Source organism: Triturus cristatus, chromosome 1_2 (assembly GCF_964204655.1).
Source record: "Triturus cristatus chromosome 1_2, aTriCri1.1, whole genome shotgun sequence".
In the NCBI taxonomy this organism is placed as follows: Eukaryota; Metazoa; Chordata; class Amphibia; order Caudata; family Salamandridae; genus Triturus; species Triturus cristatus.
In genome coordinates, this window is record NC_140580.1 from 429202803 (window position 1) to 429225750 (window position 22948).

Genomic DNA, 22948 nt, shown 5'->3' on the forward strand with positions numbered 1-22948 from the left:
ACTGTTGCTCTGATCCTGGAAATCTATAAAAAGAAATGTCTTCCAACTGTGACATATGGTGTGGGGATTTGGGGCTGTAGAGGTGTTGGGGTTATTCAAGTGGAGACGAATAGATTTTGTTGACACCTGCTAGGGGGCACCCCTCAACTCTACATTTATCTCTGCACCAGGAATTAGGTTTGAAATATGTTCAAGATCTTATTAGTGCAGCTCGTCTGGCTCTCTGGTGCTCAATATGGGCAAAGAAGAAAGCGGAGCTCAATTGGGCTGTTATTAGAGACTGCCTCTCTTGCAAACATGGAATTAATATTATATAATTATAGTTAGGCTGTGGGGTTTTAGGTTTAAACCTATAATAACTGATAAACCCCCACTGAAAGAGAAATAGCCCTCACCAGTGAAAACATATAAACACTGAATAAACACCTGCACAACCACAAACTAAATGCCATTCAATGAAAGGAAAAAGAGAGTGAAAGAGTAATTTGTTTTTTCTTCCTGAAGGGGTCAATACAATGTAACTTTGTTATACAAGCTAGCAGTAAGAACGACTGTGGTAACAATATTCTGCTTAAGTTTTGTTGTTTAGGGATGCCACTAAAATATTGTTTCTTTTTCCTTTTGCTTTTTTCAGTTTTGTGGTCTTTGTTCTAAAGAGGCGGGGTTTCGAAGCATGCTTTAGGTCTTGTTTAATTATTTTATAAACTGTAGAGAAAAAGGAAATATCAAAATCATATTTGATATTTTGGCTGCGTTTGATTCTTTCACTGATAGGTAAAATGGCTGGTTTCATAAGAATCTTTCCTAATATTTGTCATCATATTTACCCACAGAGAATGGTTAAAAACCCTTGATACATCAGCCCACAGTTTCTAGTGGGTCAGTATTGATAGTAGGTGAATTGCCAACACCTCAGGCTTTAAACATTCAATGCAAGGTACAGTGACAAGTATATGTATAAAGAGCGCTATCACCAAGCATCTGAGATAGTGGTGAAAACATGGAACACAGTGTCACTTGGAAAGTTCTGCTGAAAAAAGGTTCTTTCCAAGCTCAACAAAGATTAGAGTGATAGTTTTGGGATTTGCAGTGATTTAGCTACGTATATGAAAAAGTTGTGTGATGACCTGTCAAAATTGATACCCGAGCTGAAGTGATTCCCTGTAGGAGATCCTTGCCACTTGTTAGATGGTATGCTGAAAGCATCTTTAAAATCTTCAGAGTTAATGAGGGATGCTATTGACTTTTTAGTCCATTCTGGTGCACTGTTTTCTTATGCACAGGAACTAAAACACAAATATTTATCATTTTGTGCTTTGTGTGAAATCAAAGAAAGAGTCATCCCAACTGTGTCCCTTAGCTGATGGTTCTCAGTCCAAGGGGCTATGAATGCTATATTATCCATGTGGCAACCGTTTACAGAATTTGTGCTGAATGATGATGCCAAAGGCAAGAAATGTGAGGATCTTTGGTCGCATATTGATAGTGATGTGAAAAAGTACACTCTACAGCATTATTAGAGTTTTACAGGAAAACATAACTGCTGTAGTGAACATAATAAAAAAACTAGAGTCTGAAAAAACCCTTGTCTGCCAAGTGTTCAGCATAATTGGATAGATGTGAAACATCTCCTTGAGAGTAGGCAGGGCGACACCTTTAGTGACTTTGGCACTACAACATGTTTCATGTTAGAGTGCTTGCCACTTGGTAAGGTAAGCAATGTTGAAGACCAAATCAGGAACATTTATTTTACAATGTATGAGAAATGGCTTGCAATGATACATAGAAATGTCCCTTCACCACCAATGGCATTTGAAGTCAATAACATCTCACTGTGGTACTCTGTAAGTTCTAGATCACTTCAGTAAAGGGGAATTTCCTCTGTAGTTTCTAAAGTGCTGCTTCATTTTTGACCGCTTCAATTACTCTGAGGGCATAAGCACCCAGCTCAATGCAAATGTTGCAGAACCTGCCCTAAGAATCACAATCTTCAAGTGCACCAGTATTGGCATGGAAAGCTAGGTCAGCGGCCAGAGTTAAGAAATTGTGTACTGGCATTTTGGCGTTGCCCGTCTCAAGTGCCAATGTTGAGAGGGCCTTTTCACAGAAGTTTACATGGGAAGGAAAGAGCGAGCACACATGGACAAAGACTCACTGTAGAAGTATTGTATGGTGTACTACAATAAGTTTAATTGGTAAAAATCTATTTGGACCTCATATACACTATATGTACACTGTCTATATACCATGTTCTATCAGTGCAGAAAGCAACCATTAATAAAAGCAACATGTTCCATAAACACCAGAAAACCCCTTTTTCTGTTGTTTTTAGTGGCGCGAAAATGTGTAACCACTGATAACAACTGTTTTTGAAGGTATTGAAAACACTGAAAAAACCCCACCAGAATTTACCAGAAATAGAAACTGAAAACAGGAAAGCCTAATTATAGTATATTAGAGACACTACTTTGGCCTTGGGTTGTGTACTTCTGTTTGAGAATCCAGGTATCATCTCAAAAAAACAATATCTGGGTCCAGGACTGCTTCACTAAGCAGAGGAAGGCCACTGGGGAGGCTGTGGGCGTGGTGAAACCAGACATGAAGGATTACTGTGTAATCCAGATGGCAGCTGGGATTGCGCCCTATCTACTTTTCATACAGAATGTGTGTGAGCTAACATTATTGTGTCAGTTTAGATTAAGAACGATCCATTAGTTGCTAGGTTTCCCACGTGGGCAATACTATTAGCATATATATATATATTCGCCCATGTGATGAGCAATCAACTCAGTCCTTACTGCACTTTGTTTTCTTCTGTAATTACTGTCTACATTATTTTAGGAGATTTTTATTGCCTTTGTTGCATAGGTACAAGTTTACCAATTGTAATGCTGTTCTGCTCTTTCTCCAGTAGCATAATTACTATGATACTTGCCAAATCAGTGGTTTTTCTCAAATGTATCCTACCCCAAAAGAAGAGAATGTTATTTTAACTGAGGGTTTATTGTTCACTACTGCACTTTATGCCTCGTTTTTTTTTACTGTACCTCACCTTAACTGATTAATACAACATTGCATTTTTATGGTAAAGCACTTTAAGAAGGTACCATATTGTGGTATGTTTTTAAATCATTTTGTACATTTGTTTATCCTTTTTAATATTGCGTAGCTTGTAATGTGCATCTTTGATAATCTACCTGGTAAAATCTAATAAAGATTATTGAATTTAACTACTAATGCAGATTTTGTGCTATAAAGACGAGGAAGGAGAGCTGCTAGCTAAGCAGCTCTACCACGATACACACTCACATTCTAATTGAATCCTGTTGGGTATCACTAATTACTCCTACAAACCATTACTTAAAAGTGCTGAACATATCAACTAGCACCCTGCAAAGCTTATAAAATGGCACTTCTCCAACATGGTTTCGCCCCACTAAGTTTCATGGCTCACTGCTAATAATATCCCAAAGGAACTTGCTAACACTGTGTATATATTCTAATCCCCAAACTATTTATACGTTACTCAAACAGATTGATATATGGCTATGGAACTTGATATCAGCAAAAAGAACTTTTTAGCAACATCAATGCCACTTTGTGCCACTTCCACGTTCTGGGCCCTTAACCTCCTGAGCATCCTACGCTGGAATTCAGCCACCGGATACACGTGACTCATACACTCCAAGAGTTAAAAAAAAAACATTAACAAAAAACTGCCTCACATCTATATCGCTTAGCTAACATGATAAGGCACTGCCCTTTAAATGTGTGTGTTACTGCCTGTAATTTTCATACAAAGGAGCAACTACTCCAAGATAACCTTGGATCAGTAAACTAGGACGTCCACCTTCTGTGCAGGTAACATAAGTTCCAGGATATGTTTTGTGTTCCTTGTTTACTCATATTCCACAAAATAGGCTAGAGGACTGCTGGAACCGGGGGCTGTAATTCCAGTGTAGCTGCAATGGTTGTGTAGAGAGGACAGGCTCTAGGTGATCACTGACTGGTTCCACAGGTTATAGGTGGCAGTAATATTACACATTGAAAATCCAGGAGGGTGCGAGTCAACAAGAGATTCAATCTATTGACCTGACAGTGGAGGAAGGCACATAGGAGGGCAGTGAAGAGACTTGTTTTGCTTTTTGAGGGGATGATGATAAATTCAACCCAGATCTGTGACTGGGGGTGAGTGTCAGCGCTCCGTCCATCATCTCCTTGTGTTTTCTTTGTTCACCATAAGTTGGCAGGGTATGCCCAGGCGCGAGTCCTGTGCTCACTGTGCCACTGGATTTAAGCTAACCTGGGTAATGAGGGTTGATGCCCTCAAACCGGTCCCAGGATGCTCGCTTCTGGTCCAGGGAAGACCTGGCTTGGCAGTTCGGGCTGAACTGTTACCATGAGGCACAGGGTCATGACTGATTTGCATATAGCTGGGTCTGAACTGGGGTGGTGAAGTGAGCTAAAGAACGATGATGGATTCAACCCAGATCTGTCACGGGGGGTGACTGTCTGAAAAGTTTCAGTGCACCGTCCATCATCTCCTTGTGTTTGGCTTTTGAGGGGACCTTCAGACATCTGCAGAGGATGTAGTTTTCTGCCACAGTCCCACTTAGGCAGCTTCTGGATTAATGGAAATTATCTGGTAATAGATATACCTTTATTAGCCAGCTATGAAGCACTGGGCACCCCTTTCAGCTGGCACCAGTCAGCCTCACAATCAACGAGGTTGATATTAACTGCTTCTCAAATAAATTGTAGGCAGAGTTAACTCCTTTAACCAGTTACTGTGGAAGACAATGGGTTTTGAGCTACCGGGGGTCAGTACTTTTTCCCGAGGTGCTGTCAGTCTAAACTTTAGGATTCAGATATGATTTCAGCACCACATTCTTAACTTTGATAAATTTTACTATGAGCTATTTATTGCGTGCCAGGTACCAGCCAAAAGATGCATCATGCTGAGAACTGCGCTGTCTTTTTACTGAAAAAATCCAGAGCGTAGCAGTGAGCCACTCAGTAATAGACCATCAGTAACATCATTTGTTACTCCTTCTGGCTGAGAGTAGGTGTCAATGAGAGTGGTTAAATTAACCCTCATATAACACCCCTGACTTTCTGATAAAGAATCACACCATGGCTTCTTTTACACTTTAGCGAGACCAGGCAGCCCATAATATGTTGGCAAGTAATTTTTTCATTGTATTTTTAAAGAGGGATAGCAGAACAGAACAGGTGAAAGTTGTATTGAATAATTGAGAGAATAGGTTTGTCATTCAAATTAAACAAATATATAATCATCTGGACATTTTCTCACGCTATGAGAATAGGTGGGATTTGCTGAACAGTCCGCATCAAATTTACCCTACAAAACATACCACAGAACAAAAAAAAATCTGCGAGAGGTAACCAGTTTTTTAGGTCTCGCCTGGCGAAAAGCCGCACATGCGCTGCTCTCGTCATACAGACCTTTTGGAACCGATTCTCCCCAATGCTTGCATGCACCTGCATGGACAAAGATGGATGCTCTCGCAATCTGTCCAATGCAGACAGCATGCGCGTGCCCCTACGGACTGTGGACAGTCCGACACCATCTTGTGCTAAGCTTCCATTGTCATGGCAACTCTTCGCATATGATGTCCACACGTGCGCATGGTGGCTTTCACGCGCACGGAGGGACAAAGATGGCGTCGGGCTGTCCACACTCCTTCAGCGAAGCAGCTTCCTTTCCGGCAGCGCTCTGAGTGCCATCAGGCTGGAATCGCAAGTGAAGTACTCCGAATGGTATGACAGCCATCGCCTTCCAAACCCAATTCTGCGGGAATAGGAGCAGAAACCCGCGTTTCTTTTGGCCAGAAGAATGCATCAGACGGAGTGATTCCTAGGCCATCCATTTTGTAAAACTCTTAAAATGCTCTGGAGAAATCCCAGAGGATGTACGTAGAGTTTACAAATCAGACGAGCTAAATACGAACAGGCGGCGGGCCAACATGCACGTAGCCAAGATGGCCAGCACACTATTACGCCACACACTAAAGTCAGCAGCGCTCTTCCCAGCGGTTACTTAATTTCCACACTGAATCACCATGCACTCTTCTCGATTGGCTTTTAAGTGTTTTACTTTTTGAGGCCGTTTCCCTCACTGCAGGTCCATTAAAACCCAGTGTCACCGAAAGGTTTGAGTAAAAAATGATAACATGGTTTCAGTATTGTGTTGCATGTTGCTAATACTCTGTGTATTTTAAGGCTGTAGTTTGTTTTGATTACTTAATAAGGACTGTCATGAAAAATGTATACGTGAAGGTTGTTTCATTAAAAAAATCATTTTAGATCCCCTAGTTTGAATGTGTTTGAAATTCCGGTTGACCAGTTGCCTAGTAGATGGTATCTATCGAATTTAGTTAGAATTTGTAATTAACCAGTAGAGCAACACCCTTGTTACAGTTATATTGCCGGCTTCAAAACCCCTATATTGCAACTGGAATACGATACCTACAGGGATGCTTGTCTTTCAAACAGAGAATTACAAAAAGAACATGGCCCTTGAATTTCAACCCAGCTCCTCCTTTCATCCAACCGCGTGCCCTTTACCAAGGGGAAGAAAGCAAATTTGCTCTTGGAAAGCCGAGAACAGTAGCCTAGGAAATACAGAACTACTGGATCACCAGGGCAAACAAACTAACAGCCTCCTACGGTCATTACAAGTGACCTAATATTCATGCTATTTCTGAAACATAAGTATGCAGCGTATACATTTCGAACAGATGTCACTACCCACTGCTAACTTTCCAGATACACCTAGTAGCCAAACTTGCCAAGCCAAGCATGCTATAGCAGCATGCCGCACACGTGACAGGAGAGTAAATAACACGTGACGTAACAGGAAATGTAAACAGTCAACTGTACAGTGAGCTAATAAAGTTCCTGTTGCATGCTCCCACTTCCATGGCAGCCTGGTGTCAGTAATCCGATCTCTACTAGACCCCATATCATAATGTTAATCGCATGCTACAATAACAAATCTGCTTTGACTTGGGTACAACTGCTGCAAATATATACAAAAATGGCAATGGCACATGCCAGAACACAACAGCAAACAATAGGTGGGTATGGCATTACATGCAGATTGTGAACCCGTGTTGGGGGGAATTCTCACTATGTGAAATTGAGAGTGCACTCACATCATTGTTAAATGATTTAGTCGGAAAATAAAACATCATGCTCCATGGACGTCATTTAGGGATCGCCAGGGCGGCTTATCAATATGGATGTCAGCTGGGGATGCACTCTTTGTATTCTGCCAATTATATAATTACACTAACTACTCTCTACTACTCACTCTCTACTACCCTCTCTCTACTACTCACAATCTACTACTCTCTCTCTACTCACAACTACTCTCTCTCTACTCACTACTCTCTCTCTACTCACAACTACTCACTACTAACTACTACACTCTACTACACTCTACTACCCACCCTCTACTACACTCTACTACCCACCCTCTACAACACTCTACTACTCACCGTCTACTACTCACTGTCTACTACTCACTGTCTACTACTCACTCCTACTACTCACTCTCTACCCGCACACATATGCACATATATGTGTGTGTATATATATATATATATGCATTTATATATGTATGTGTATATATATTTAAATACATAAACTTTTATACATCTGCATATCTATACAAATATAAATGCATGCATACATGTACATATATGCATCCATATGCATGTTATGTACATGAAAGTTTGAAAAACACTAATAAAAGCAAAGCTAAAAAGCCACCTAATTACAAACCGAATTGCTTTAACTTAAGCGAGGGCGAGACCTATTGCATTTTCAATGCTTGTTCTGTTTTTTCTGTTTTTGGCTAGATATGGATTAGCGAGTTTCCCTCATTCTGCTTCTGGAACTCCACAGACCATTCGCTGTTCTGATAGGATTGCATCTGCTTCGCAGAGGTTAATTCTTAAATTAAAACCCCTATCCTTTTTTTTTTTTTTTTTGCTATTTTATTTTCAGTTCAGCAGCGCAATTCATTATTTACAGACCATTATTTATAACAAATAAATAAACAAAACCCATATATAGACACAGAATAAAAAACAGTATAGCCAGACCACAGAAAAGCGTTATTAAATACATCATATCATATCCTATCATTGCTGTATCCATGTTCTGATCGGTTCCCAAATAGCCGCCCCCAGCTTTTTCTTTGTGATCCCTTTCAATTTATATAATGCCCATTCCATGTTATATATAGCAATAAGTTTTGCTCTCCAGCTTATAAAAACTGGTGGCTCAGCATCCAGCCACTGTGATGTTATGCAAGACCGCAAAACAGACATACAGATAAATTTAAATCCTCTATCCGATATCGTCTGCCTCCCCGTATCTGTACTGAATTCTATTCCAAACAGAACCAGAGAGGCTGTAATAGATATTGGAATTCCCAGAGATTGTAACAAGAACCGTTCAATATCCAGCAGGAGTGGCTGTAAGGCAGGGCAAGAGTAAAACATATGTAATGAGTCTGCTGCGTAAAGTCCACACCTTGAACAATTAGTCCCCTTACCAGCCTTCCATTTTGCTATTCTACCTGGTGTATAATATAAATTAAACGTGGCCATATATGATTGACTTCTAAGACTACCAGAAAGCAAGATAGAGCTAGCCGTTCGCATTACTAATTGTAGATCCAGATTAACTATCGACAATTTCTCCTCCCATATTGCCTCCTGTCTTCCTAAGTCGTCAATTTGTATTAACATAAGCTCCGCATATAGTTGCCCTATTTTGCATTTACCTTTTATTAAATCCAAGAAATGGATTTGTAATGGGTAGCATTTTCCCCCCACAATTGCGGCCTGTAAAGCACTTCTTAGTTGCAGATACTTAAAGAAATCCGCCTTTCCGACCCCAAATCTGCTTTGTAGGGTTGAAAACGATACAATCCCGCCCTGCTCTAGCAGATCACCAACTATCATAATACCCAGGTGCGACCACCTACGCATAACAGAATCCTGAAACACCACATAGGATAAGACTGACGAATCTAGCGGTGTATACCATGTAATACAAGGAATAGAGAGCAATTTGCAAAATCTCTTCCAAACTACATAGGCCGCCTGAATGATTTTAAACCTAGTCTTTTTGTAGTAGCTTGGCTCTAATACTTTTAAAAGTAACCCTTGAGCTGACTTTCCCAGACACCACTCATAAATAGATGGGGAGAAAGCAGAGTCCAACACCGTCATCCTACCCCAAATCAAGACACCCATTAATTGAAACAGTGTGACTGAATAATACAAATAAAAATATGGAATAGCCAGACCTCCTCGTTCAAATGGCAAGTAAAGCCATTTAATAGCCCTTCTAGAGCGGTGGTATCCCCAGAGAAATCGTGAACACATCCGTTCTATTCTATCAAACAGTTCTTTTGGAAAGAGGATAGGGATAGCCCTAAACAAATACAGCAATTTAGGAAAGATAGACATTTTCAAAACATTAGCCCTTCCATATAAGGAGAGATGCAGCCGATTGATTCTCTCCAAGATTTTATCTGAGGAAGCAAGTATCAACCCTACATTAATACCCGGAATGTTTTGAATGTGAGATGAAACAATTACACCCAGATACATAGCTTCTGTGGCCACGCCCACCCCTAAGTCCACTGGATACCCTGCTTCTGAATGTAGTACTTGAGTCTTCCCCAAGTTCAGTTTATAGCCGGATACTATTCCAAAATCTCCAGTGATAGTCTCAATCCTAGACATAGCACTACTCATATCTGATGACAATACAGCAAGATCGTCAGCATATGCTAGAACTTTAACTGAGTATAGGCCTGAAATTACTGGTAAAATAACCGGGTCCGACTCTAGCCTTGCAATGAGAGGATCAATATACAGAGCAAACAGGAGCGGTGAACAGGGGCAGCCCTGACGAGTTCCTCTACTAATCGAAAAAGTCTGTGTCTCCTCCCCTCCTAATCGAACCCTTGCTCTCGGAGTTACATACATTGACTGTATTGCTCTTATATATCTGCTAGGAAACGACTTCCATCTCATTACGGCCCATAGAAACTCCCAAGAGACCCTGTCGAATGCTTTTTCAGCATCCAACAGGGCCACCCCCACGGAAGCGTTTGTTGCCTGAGCCCAGTCAAATATCGTAATAAGTCGCCTAACATGATCCGTGGTCCCCCTCCCAGCTATAAACCCATGTTGTTGTAATGAAACAAGGGGGCTAATCACGTCTCCAAGTCTCGTTGCCAAACACTTCGAATAGATCTTATTATCGGCATTAATTAACGAGATCGGTCTATACGAGGAGAGCTCCTGAGAATCCTTTCCCTTTTTTTTAAACACTACTATTATAGTTTCCGACCAGGAGGCCGGAGGAATCCCAACAAATGCTGATTGAAAGACTAGAATCATTATCCTCTCTAGTTCCCTCTTAAATTTTACATAAAACTCCAGAGGGATCGAATCTGATCCCATAGCCTTCCCTACTGCTAATGACCTCATTGCCTTTTCAATCTCTTCTGCAGACAGCTCCTCCGTTAAAGCCCTTTTATCCTGTTCCCTTACCCCCACACAGGCCAGTCCTGCTAAGTACCTTTCGGCACTTGCGACTGATTCGGATGTATATAATTTCTCATAGTATTTTTTAAAAGCGTCCTGGACCAGGGAAGGAGTCTCCGCCATATTCCCCTCAAGATCCTTAATCTTGTCGATCCTAGAGTCCACCTCCCTTTGACGCAATCTATTGGCAAGCACCTTACCCACCTTTTCCCCGTACTCATAAAACTCTCTCCTATGTATTTGATAGCTAGCAGCCGCCACATCTGCATATCCCTGATAGATTTTCGCCCGACAGGCTGCCACCTCTGTTTGAACCTCCTTTACCCCCCCCCCGGTCTTTATCTCTTGCACCAATTTTTGCTCCAGCTGAGAAAGAGTCCCTAAGTCGTCTAAAACCTTTAGGCGCTCTATCTTGCGCTTCCTTGCAGCAAATCTTAAAGTCTCCCCTCTTATCCCTGCCTTCAGTGCATCCCATACAATATCTATCCTTGCCGTCCCTATATTCGTCTGTACAAATTCGGGGATCCATATTGCCATCCAACTACAATAATCCTCACTAAGCAGGAGCTTTCTATCGAATGTCCATTTTTTAGACCCGACCATTAAGCCCGAAAATTCAAACTCCAAGACTACCGGGTTGTGATCTGATATAATTTTGGGGAGGATCCTAATTGAAGCCCTCGATAAAACATCGCCTGAAACCAAAAAGTAATCAAGCCGTGCCATTTTCGCATGTGGGGCAGAAAAATACGTAAAGCCATCCTGCCCAGCATTGAGTTCTGCCCATACATCATATAACCCTTGATCCTGGACCAGCGCCTGCAGACTCCTAAACCCTCGCGGCTTCCTGCCAGTATACACCTTGTCTACCCTTATATTCAGCTGTGAAGGGAGATGAATATTTAAGTCACCACATATAATCATAGGATGTGAAAAAGAAGATAATTCTGTATTTATCAATGAAAAAAAGTCTGGGTCATCCGTGTTTGGAGCATATACAGAACATAGTGTAATGACTTGCTGCGAAACCAACGCCTCTATCATTACCCAACGTCCCAGATTATCAACTTTATACTTCTTTATTTTAATAAATCCTTTTTTAGCAAGAACCGCGACACCCTTAACATTAACCGTCTGCGTAGTACACGCCAGTAGCTCAAGTCCTAAAGAGCTGAGCCATGCCCTATTTACCCATGCAATATGTGTCTCCTGCAGAAAAAAAAGATCCCATGAACTTGAGCATATAATTCTGGACAGAACCCTCCTTTTCCCAGGATCATTCAGCCCACAGATATTAAGTGAGCAGCAGATTAGCTTCCTCATCCCACCTCCTTATCGATCCCATTGCCCAAAATGGCATAACCATTATACAATCTACCCCAACCAAGCAAACTAGCAATAAAAAACTTTTGTCTTACATGGCTTATAATACCTAATACTTCCAGCATGATTAGTACAATTAATACAGCAAACCTCCTTTCAACTAATAATACTGTTTTTGATCTTAACATATGTAAACCTATACATTTTAACTGAAACGGTCTGATAACGACTATACGAAATAATACTTATGCGTACTGCTGAACCTGTTAACACCCCCACCCCCCACCCCCCCCCCTCCCCAACAGCCCATGCCCCCCCTCCATCCCCCTTCCACCCACCACCCCTCAAACCACCCATACGGAGCATTGGGAATTCCTTCCCTTAGTGATGACAAAGCTCAGTGCCCAACCACCACCTCCCAACCGCCACCTTCATCATGAAAAAAAAAACAAAAGAAAAAAAACAGCCCATTTTTCCAACCAGCCAACCAAAGCCTTATAGTCCTAGAATATAGAGGAAGAGCTCTATGTCCCCATCCTTTCCGGCTATCCTACTCTGTTCACTGACCCTCCAAAGTGACTTATAGCCTATAGCCCCTCAATGTTTTACTAGTAGCCCTAGTAGCCCTAAAGATAATACCTCACACAATATCTGGTAGGATACAGCCATAAGAGCCAAAAAAAAACTACCCCCTATCCAATTTCAATTTCTTACATTGACTGAAGATACTCTTTCGCTTTTATCTCTGAAGTAAAAAACTGGCTCTGGCCAGCCTTCACAACCTTTAATTTAGCCGGATTCTGTAGGAACACCTGAGCACCCTTAGCCTGGAACTCTGGAATAAGCTGCCTGAGCCTCCATCGCAACCCCACCGTCTCCTGACAGAAATCCGGGCGAACAAAGAACTCGCACCCCTTAGCGCTTCGCTTTTTGTTTGGCCGGGCTAAATCATAAAGCTCCTCTCTCGCTCTAAAATTACAAAGTGAAATCAAAATAGCCCTAGGGAACTCTGAATTCTGACCCCTTTTTTGCACAAACGGAAATCTATGCGCCCTTTGAACTTCCTTTTGCCAATCCCAGTGTCCCAATTCCGGGAATGCCTCTGAGAACAACCCCACCATAAACCGTAGCGGGTCCGCTCCCTCTTTCCCCTCCGGTACACCCAAAACTCTTAGGTTATTTCGTCTAGACCTATTTTCAAGGTCAGTTATTTTCCAATGGAGCTCATCCCTGTACATCTTAAGTGAACCTGTAGTCTCCTTCTGAGCACATAGTTCATCTTCCAGTGTGGAAATCCTTGTTTCGGCCTCATCCATCCTTGTGACCACCTCAGAACAAGTTGAAAAACACTAATAAAAGCAAAGCTAAAAAGCCACCTAATTACAAACCGAATTGCTTTAACTTAAGCGAGGGCGAGACCTATTGCATTTTCAATGCTTGTTCTGTTTTTTCTGTTTTTGGCTAGATATGGATTAGCGAGTTTCCCTCATTCTGCTTCTGGAACTCCACAGACCATTCGCTGTTCTGATAGGATTGCATCTGCTTCGCAGAGGTTAATTCTTAAATTAAAACCCCTATCCTATAGCTCTATAGCATATGTATATGTTCGCCTAATCATTTCCAAGTTTTCACCCATTGCTGATACGGTTATCATAGTTATCAACTCCAATATATCTATAAATAACACACACACACACACACACACACACACACACACACCCACCCACATATTATCATGAACTTTGCCAAAACAGGCAAGAGGCCAGTGACATTTAGTAGGGATAAATTCTGCTGATCTAAGATATGTATTAGTGAGTAGAGTTAATAAACCACCCAATAGGGAACTTCTTTAAGGGTTTTAGGCAAACTCCTCAAAGACTAAGAAATTATTGTTCTTCACCAACTCCCCAAGCTATGCCTCCCGGATAAAGTTTATTTTAAATTAATAAATAATACATTTAAAATGAATAATTTCCTCTAGTCTCCTCAAGCCATGACCACTCCAAGGGGTGTGGAATTCCTATCGCCCGGCGCCCAGGACACATTGTTTGGGGTCTAGCACAAGGTTTCATATTAACTTTGTCCTCTAGACAAGCAGGAAAACCTACTGCTGCACTAGCCCTTTGGCTTACAGTTTAACAATATCATAGTACGGATCTGTGAAATAGGACAGCCTGCCACTAAAGCAAGACAAGTATCCACACGTCTAAATTGTCCAAAAATGTATATTAATTAATACAAAGGCGTTAGGTAGTGAAGGGAATCGTCTAAGAACATGCAGTGGGCTGTAAACTCATCTTGTACCATTGACAGTTGTTTCAGATTAAAAACGTGCGCAGATGTTCACAAAATACATGCAGAAGCATGAAAGTAAGATTGGCGATTGCTTTCAAATTTAAATATACTCAAAAAATGCAGTTTGATAAAAACGTTTGCAAAACCATTGTGCAACTTTAAATATAGTATTTCTTTGAGGCATCATTTAACAAAATATTTGATGCACGAAATAGTGCAGATAAACGACCTTTAGGGATTCACAAGAGGTTATAGAAATAGAACTGTAAACCGTACTCCTACAAACATTTGATAGTAATTTACTCATGAGCAAGCGTACACATCTGTATTTTCTCATGAACATTCACTTTCTCCACATCCCCTTTTTCCCCCACTGTGAAAAAACTTTGGCAGGAATACATAAAGATTAGAGAAGAGTTGTTGAATACTATTAAATATGTAAGTGAATTTGAGTGTGCACAGACTTACAGGACATTCCAATCCTGTAACTTCCACTCCCTGCCTACTTCCAGGCCCTGGATGACCCAGATTACACGCTGCATGATACTGGTGAGGTTGTAAATCCCCTCCATAAAAAAACGGTACCATGCAGTAACACTCCATCACTACCAAGCAACTACATGTTTATTCTCATGAAATGTGAAATAACTATGCAAACCTGATTTTACCGGGCGGAACTACGTATGATGTTCCAGTTTCTGTGGATACTGTCACTTTCGTTTAGTTCCTGCCCGTAGCAGGGGCGGTGTTACAGTGAGATTGGGAGGAAGTTGGGGAGGATGGTGGGGATAGCAGGGAAGGGTAGGGAAGACAAGTTTGGCAGGTAGGAGCATTATTTTCTCCCCATGTGAGGGCTGTGCGGGGCTGGAAAATTGTTTCAGGGTGCAACGTGGACCGTTCCTGAAGCACTTTCAATGGCCAGATTTCCAGACGCTAAAATCAGGTCCATTGCACTCGGTTATTTCAGGTGTGGGAACAATGGCCTACTCATGATTGAGAGATACAGAATTCCATATAGAATTCTGCTCAGCTCTAATCGGGGAGTATACAGATTTACATAAAGGCAGCAATTTAAGAACCTTGCTTGGATCCAAACCTGGATATAATATGAGCCGTGACATAATCAGAGAAGCCATTAGTTGTTAGAGCTTTGATATAACAATGCTGCCATCATTTCTCACTTCTATGCATGGCAAAAAGGTACAAGTAAATTAATTCTTTTTTACAGGACAAGTTGGTTTCAGAGGCATCCCATCCCTTGGGCAAGTACATCATTTATAAATTCAACAACCCTGCATTCCATACCAGGAAATTATAGCGTCAATGGGGTCGATTTTTATGACTGGGGTCAGCATTGCCCCTATACCGACCTCCTACCTGGGTTTATCTAGCCTTTAATCATACAGACATTTTTGCAATAGCAGTCACACTAGTATATTTCAGAGAAAACCGATTTGCTTTCCCTTCATTCAGATGTTAGCACACATTTAAATTCAAGAGGACGAAACAAGAGTGGTACTTCTATAGTGCATCTTTTTTCTTCCAATGGGGGCTCGATTTCATCTCCAGTCCAATCTTAGTAAATCTTCCTCGCTTTTCCAGATAGCATTAGTTTTAAAACTACAGTACAATTCCACTTTTGTTAGTTTGGACGCTTCTCATTCTGCAAAGCTGATTAATTTTAAACAGTATGTGTCGACGTTTTCTACAGTGGGAAACGTTTTGACGATTTTTAGGGGTGTGCCTCTATGCAGTGAGGTTAATTTCGCATTAATCCCACGTACATTACACAGCTTCTCGGAGCTTATAACTAAGGAGGAAGGAGTTTTTGCATGATTAGAGCTAATAATTACTGCATAGATATTACACCCACTACCTCTAGCAATCTTGGACAAGTGTAAACAGTTTGAATTGTTAACGGAGGGACTCCACCCAGATGGGATGCACATGGGCATTGAAGTTGCAAAGATAATTAAAAAGTGGACACAAGTCCTGAATAGCTCACAATGTAAAAGAGTATTTGTTAATGAGCAATTAACAGTCTTAACATTTGTAGAACATGAGGCATTTTACATGACCCTAATTTATTTCCACTTTTTCTTAAAACACTTGCACAACTAATTAACCAAAATCTCGGATGAGCAGGCTAATTTTTATAAATAATTTATGAGTAAAACTGTATTGTATGACGACCTCACCTTTTTCACATCAAACTTTGAAATGGAACAACAGTTTCTCTCAAACGGATGGATTAAGACTTTTCAAAGTTCAATTTAGATTATAAAAAATTACTGGTATGACTCGTGAATGTGAAAGAAATTCAAGATAATACAATGGGTTGGACAAACTTGGCAACAAGCATGGGACTGCCAAAATAATGCCTGTATTGTGAGCAGCACAGAGTAAAGACAACCAAACAAGTAAATTGTAAACAACAACTCGGATTCATCTTACATAACAAGAATTTACAGATTACAAAAAAAAAAAAAAAAAAACAGTTTACTTTTAGGAAGCGCTTAAAAGCCTTGCTCTTAGATGCAAAAATCATGGGTGGAGCTTTATTCTTCTCTTTAGGCCTTGACTAGACTTGTCAAAGACCTATTTTCGACAATATAACTATTTACAGAGGGCTCTGGGTAAGTCCACTGCTTAAATTGACTATCTTTCACTTCAATCTCATCTGCTTGCTTCTTATTCAATGTTTGTCTTTCTTCTTGTGGCTGTCCCTTTTCTCTAGCTTATTTTTTTTACCAGCCTTTTGAATGGATGCAGTGTATCTTTCCATCTTTTTACATTTTGGGAACTATTTTTATCTTCTTTCAGCACTCCATGGAAGTGCATATTTTCTTACTCTCTCCCTCATGTGCCGCTTCCCCACCTAAATATTTGGCCCATATGCTCCCCCATGCCACAACTCATCTGTTGTTTTCCCTATTGTTCCTGGTTTTTCTTATTTTTGTTTACACCCCCCCCCCCCCCCCCACCAAACTGGTCCTCTGTTGCTGCACCCACAGTTTGTCCCCAAATTTTACATTACAAAAATCTATTGTGAAGGAGGGGATACAATCTGCCTTGGGTCGCAATGTACCGGTTGATTACTTTTTAACGTAAGAAAATCTTGTAATATGTATCCACTCCACATTACAATACTGGAATTTTTCCTTTTAGATCACGTAAGAAAAGAGATCCTAAAGGGAATGTGTGTCCGGATTGGTTAAAAGACTTGAAAAATCAAAGTATTCCACATTTTGCTTGTAATGATAAGCAGAAGCTGAGACAATGTTTTCGTTCAGCAAAATCTACAGAAACAACATTTTGACACAAAACACACAAATGTAAAACAGGATTTTATGGTGGGCGATTGGGTCTTGGTCAAAACCCCCATCAGGGTCAAGAAGGGGGCGTCAAGGTACTCCTTACCTGTACAGGTGTTGAAAACTGCTAAAGGGTCACTTTTTTGGATTTGAAGGGGTGGTGGAACAGAAGAGCAATTGTTATGCTGACTCCTGAACAGGCAGTGAAGATTCTGTCAGGTGTAAGTTCAACCGCAGATGATACAGATAGCTGTGCTTATTTCATGTCTGAGTTATTGCCTAACAATGGGAGAGGTATTTCTGACTCCAATTTAGGTAATTTGGCTGCTTCTCAATGGCAGATTCAAATTCCCCGTTACAATTTAGGAAAAAGAGAGTTCTCTGCAGCAAGGAGAACTGGATGAATGCACAGGCTGGAGGTTCCAGGTCTTCACAAAATTGTTCTTTGCCTACCAGGTTTAGGGATTTCTATCTGTGTTAAGGTTTCTACTGTCATAGGGAGAAGATGTACTGTTCTTATAAATGCCACTGTTACTATTTCTTTTATGCTTACATATTTTGTGTGTCAAGGTACTTGAAGTTTGTTCTCGTGGAAGGCACCCGCCATTAATAACATATTTATGTTTAAACATGCGCCTCGTGTCACAGTTCCTTCTCAACAAGATCAGAATGCAACTGCAGCCAGGTGCAGCATGATCTTTGTTGAGTGGGGACGCACTCCTGTGCATGCCGCTCATTGACAATAAAGTATTTTCTTTGAAAGGATTTAACAAGTGCTGTCTTTTTGGTGAAGCCACACCTTCTGTACAGTGGACAGAACAACCGGTCAATTGGAGCGCACCCCCACAACATCCCATTAAGTGCAGTCCAACCCCACAGCACTCCATAATGTACAGCACAACCCCCATTCTACTTCGTTAAGTGTGGTGCAACTTCACGGCGCCTGGGAAAGTGCAAACCAGCACCACAGCATCCAGGAAAACAAGGAGCAACCTCAAAACATCCAGGAAAGCGCAGAGCAGCACAGGAGCACCCGGGAAAGTGTGGCCCAACACCACAGCATCCAAGAGAGCAGGGCACAAGATGACAGCATCGAGGAAAGTGGAGCACAACCCCACATCATCCCGTACAGAATGGCGCAACTTCACAGCATCTGGTAAAGTGCAGAGAAATCCCACAGCAACCAAAAACGGGCAGAGCAACCCTACTTCATTCAAGACATCAGAGCAAGCCACAGCGTCCGAGATAGCGCAGAGCAACCCCACAGCATCAGGGAAAGCGCATAGCAACCCCGCAGCGTCCCGGAAAACCCCGCAGCGCTCGGGAAAGCACAGAGCAACCACGCAGCGTCCGGGAAAATCCTGCAGCGCACGGGAAAGCGCAGAGCAACCCCGCGGCGCCCAGGATAATCCCACAGCACCCGGAAAGCGCAGAGCAACCCCGCAGCGTCCCGGAAAACCCCGCAGCGCACGGGAAAGCGCAGAGCAACCCCGCGGCGCCCAGGAAAATCCCACAGCACCCGGAAAGCGCAGAGCAACCCCGCAGGGCCCGGGAAAACCCCAGAGCAAATCCACAGCGCCCGGGAAAACCCAGTAGCGCCTGGGAAAGCGCAGAGCAACCCCCCTGTACCCGGGAAAACCTGGCAGCGCCTGGGAAAGCGCAGAGCAACCCCGCAGTGCCCTGGAAAGCGCAAAGCAACCCCGCAGCGCTGGGGAAAGCGCAGAGCAACCCAGCAGCGCCGGGGAAAGCGCAGAGCAAACCCTGCAGCGTCCAGGAAAGCGCAGAGCAAACCCTGCAGCGTCCAGGAAAGCGCAGAGCAAACCCTGCAGCGTCCAGGAAAGCGCAGAGCAAACCCTGCAGCGTCCAGGAAAGCGCAGAGCAAACCCTGCAGCGTCCGGGAAAAGCGCAGAGCAAACCCTGCAGCGTCCGGGAAAAGCGCAGAGCAAACCCTGCAGCGTCCGGGAAAAGCGCAGAGCAAACCCTGCAGCGTCCGGGAAAAGCGCAGAGCAAACCCTGCAGCGTCCGGGAAAAGCGCAGAGCAAACCCTGCAGCGTCCGGGAAAAGCGCAGAGCAAACCCTGCAGCGTCCGGGAAAAGCGCAGAGCAAACCCTGCAGCGTCCGGGAAAAGCGCAGAGCAAACCCTGCAGCGTCCGGGAAAAGCGCAGAGCAAACCCTGCAGCGTCCGGGAAAACCGCAGAGCAAACCCTGCAGCGTCCGGGAAAACCCCAGAGCAAACCCTGCAGCGTCCGGGAAAACCCCAGAGCAACTCCGCAGCGTCCGGGAAAACCCCAGAGCAACTCCGCAGCGTCCGGGAAAACCCCAGAGCAACTCCGCAGCGCCCGGGAAAACCCCAGAGCAACTCCGCAGCGCCCGGGAAAACCCAGCAGCGCCGGGGAAAGCACAGAGCAACCCCGAAGCGCCGGGGAAAGCGCAGGGCAACCCCGCAGCGCCTGGGAATGCGCAGGGCAACCCCGCAGCACCTGGGAAAGCCCTGCAGCACCTTGGAAAGCGCAGAGCAACCCCGCAGAGCCCAGGAAAGAGCAGAGCAACCCTGCAGCGTCCGGGAAAACCCTGCAGCGTCCAGGAAAGCGCAGAGCAAACCCTGCAGCGTCCAGGAAAGCGCAGAGCAAACCCTGCAGCGTCCAGGAAAGCGCAGAGCAAACCCTGCAGCGTCCAGGAAAGCGCAGAGCAAACCCTGCAGCGTCCGGGTAATCCCCAGAGCAACTCCGCAGCGCCCGGGAAAACCCAGCAGCGCCGGGGAAAGCACAGAGCAACCCCGAAGCGCCGGGGAAAGCGCAGAGCAACCCCGAAGCGCCTGGCAAAACCCTGCAGCACCTTGGAAAGCGCAGAGGAACCCCGCAGAGCCCAGGAAAGAGCAGAGCAACAACGCAGCGCCCGGGAAAGAGCAGAGCAACAACGCAGCGCCCTGGAAAGCGCAGAGCAACCCCGCAGAGCCCAGGAAAGTGCAGCGCAACCCCGCAGCGCTGGGGAAAGCGCAGCGCAACCCAGCAGCGTCCGGGAAAGCGCAGCGCAACCCAGCAGCGCCCGGGAAAGCGCAGCGCAACCCAGCAGCGTCCGGGAAAGCGCAGCGCAACCCAGCAGCGTCCGGGAAAGCGCAGAGCAACTCCACAGCCCCGGAAAGCACCGAGCAACCTCACAGAGCCTGGGAAAGCACAGAGCAACCTCGCAGAGCCTGGGAAAGCGCAGAGCAACCCTGCAGCATCCGAGAAGGCGCAGAGCAACCACGCAGCTTCCAAGGGCCAGAGCAACCACGCACAACCCCGCAGTATCCGAGAAGGCGCAGAACAACCCCGCAGCATCCGAGAACGCACAGAGCAACCCCGCAGCATCCGAGAACGTGCAGAGCAACCCCGCAGCATCCGAGAACGTGCAGAGCAACCCCGCAGCATCCGAGAACGTGCAGAGCAACCCCGCAGCATCCGAGAACGTGTAGAGTAACCCCGCAGCATCCGAGAAAGCGCAACACAAGACCACAGCGTCTGGGAAAGCATGGCACAACCCTACAGTGTCAAGAAAACCCATGCCAAGCCCTACAGCGCACGGTGCGGCCTGGCACTGCCCAAGAATGGTAGGTAAGGCGTGGAGCAACTCAACAGAGATAGTTGAACAGCGTCCGGTGAAGCAGGGCACAATGGCACGGCAACCAGTGAAGTGAGGAACAATCTAACAGTATCCAGTGAAGCAAATTACACAACCCAACAAGCTACGGTGAAGCGACGCACATTCCCACGTCTTCCAGTCAAGTACTGTGCAACCCAACAGCATCTAGTGAGACGAGGCGCAACTCCCCAAAGCTTCCAGTGTGAGACAGCAACCACTGAGATGCAGCTTCACACAGTGCCACATGAGCTGGAGCGTAAGTCTACAGCTTTCAATGATCAGCATCAGCATACTTCCACCCCATTCAGTTGTCAGAAGCGCACCCCGACTGCGTACAATGCGATTCAACAGTCTCCACTCCACCTGTCAAACTAGCGGATGCCACATCAAAGCCCTAACGTTGTCAGGTGTTACACAACACACCTTCTCCAACACTGATGACGATAGCGCAGTCCTAAACTCCTACGTCCTGCGCAGTGGGTACTGTGCTGCTGGTGTCCAAATATAGTGGCATGCAACCGTGCAAGAAAGGTGGACGACCACTTACCCACTCTGTCTTTTCCGTACATGTGCCCGGCCACCTGGTGGGAGAGAGGGACACAACCGTTAATCGCCCTCTGCTTCCTGTTGCCACAGCCAGCATCGCACTCCACCTGTGGCGGAGGGTTCCTGCGTGGCCCCGGTTCCTCGGTATCCATGCTGTCCTGATGTCCCGGACCTGCACGTCTGGCAGGGGAGGCGCCGCCCTCAAGGTATCTCCAGCCAACGCGCTCGTGGCTGCAGGGGTAGTGTAAGGTCCATGTCGTCCCAAACCTCCTCCTACACGGGGAGGTGTCCTGGTTCAGCCCCACCCCGCCTCCCCAAAGGGACAGAGAGGGGGACACGAAGTAGGGCCTGGCGGCGTCAGAGACCAGCGACTCCCTCCCATGCACGCGTCTACCGAGTACAGAGACGTCACGTTGCGCACACACCGTCTATCCCAGCGAAGCCCACGCACGAAGTGGGCTGGAGTTTTCCCCGTTCAACCTCCCCATCTGTCATCTCCTCGTCAGTCTACGGTGCGCCTGCGTCAAAATTTGGCGCGTGCGCAAAGGCATTGCCCGTGTTTTTACGCTTCCCGTTGGTCAGAAGTATGCCAAAGCTCAGAAATAAACATTCTTCCAAATATTCGACCACTGGCGATAAATAGTAAATTATCCACTCTTCAAATATTTTGGGTGGCTTCTAAGGCTCTCTTTCGGGTTAGATGGTAAGCATGTAAATACAGGCACTTCCGGGTGGCATGAAGGGACAGAGACCTTGGACACATTGGACCTGCCTGGTATTGGAGAGGAGGGCGTGTTGTTATTGGAGCTCGGAGGGTGGTGGCATATGGGAAGCGGTCGAAGTGCAAGCTAAAGTAGAGGAATTGTGATTGGATAGCACTGGAGGTGGGTTTAGTGGGGCGGAGACATATGCATGTTTAAAAGAGGAAATATCCTTTAAGTATTTTGTCAGCTTCTCGCCCACATTTGTGGCCTGCGTAACTGTATAACAATACAACCACGAGGTCGCTTCATGTCCTGGGTGGAATTATACCAATACACTTCTTAATTCATCTGAGTTTTATCAGATATTTCTTATCACGACAATTAAAGTCTAGGTTTAGTTTACACATAGCTGCCAAGTTTTCGCTGTGTTTATGAGTGACATTTCTGTGTCTTTGGTGTGATTATGCGTTGCATTTCAATGCCACTTGCGTGACACTTCGAGTGACACTTTATCGTGAGCAGAGCAAAGCAGTTCATCCGTTTAACT

At 44.4% G+C, this 22948-nt stretch overlaps 1 protein-coding gene across 1 annotated transcript in view; it reads right to left on the reverse strand.

Moving 5' to 3' along the window:
• The window catches only part of IPMK (inositol polyphosphate multikinase), a 121425-nt gene extending 99025 nt beyond the window's left edge, over nucleotides 1-22400 (reverse strand). Inside the window, exon 1 of the mRNA XM_085605757.1 lies at nucleotides 21699-22400. Coding sequence (XP_085461883.1) covers nucleotides 21699-21849 — 151 coding nt within the window. The 5' untranslated portion in view covers nucleotides 21850-22400. The remainder of the gene's footprint in view (nucleotides 1-21698) is intronic.
• Between the last annotated feature and the right edge of the window lie 548 nt (nucleotides 22401-22948).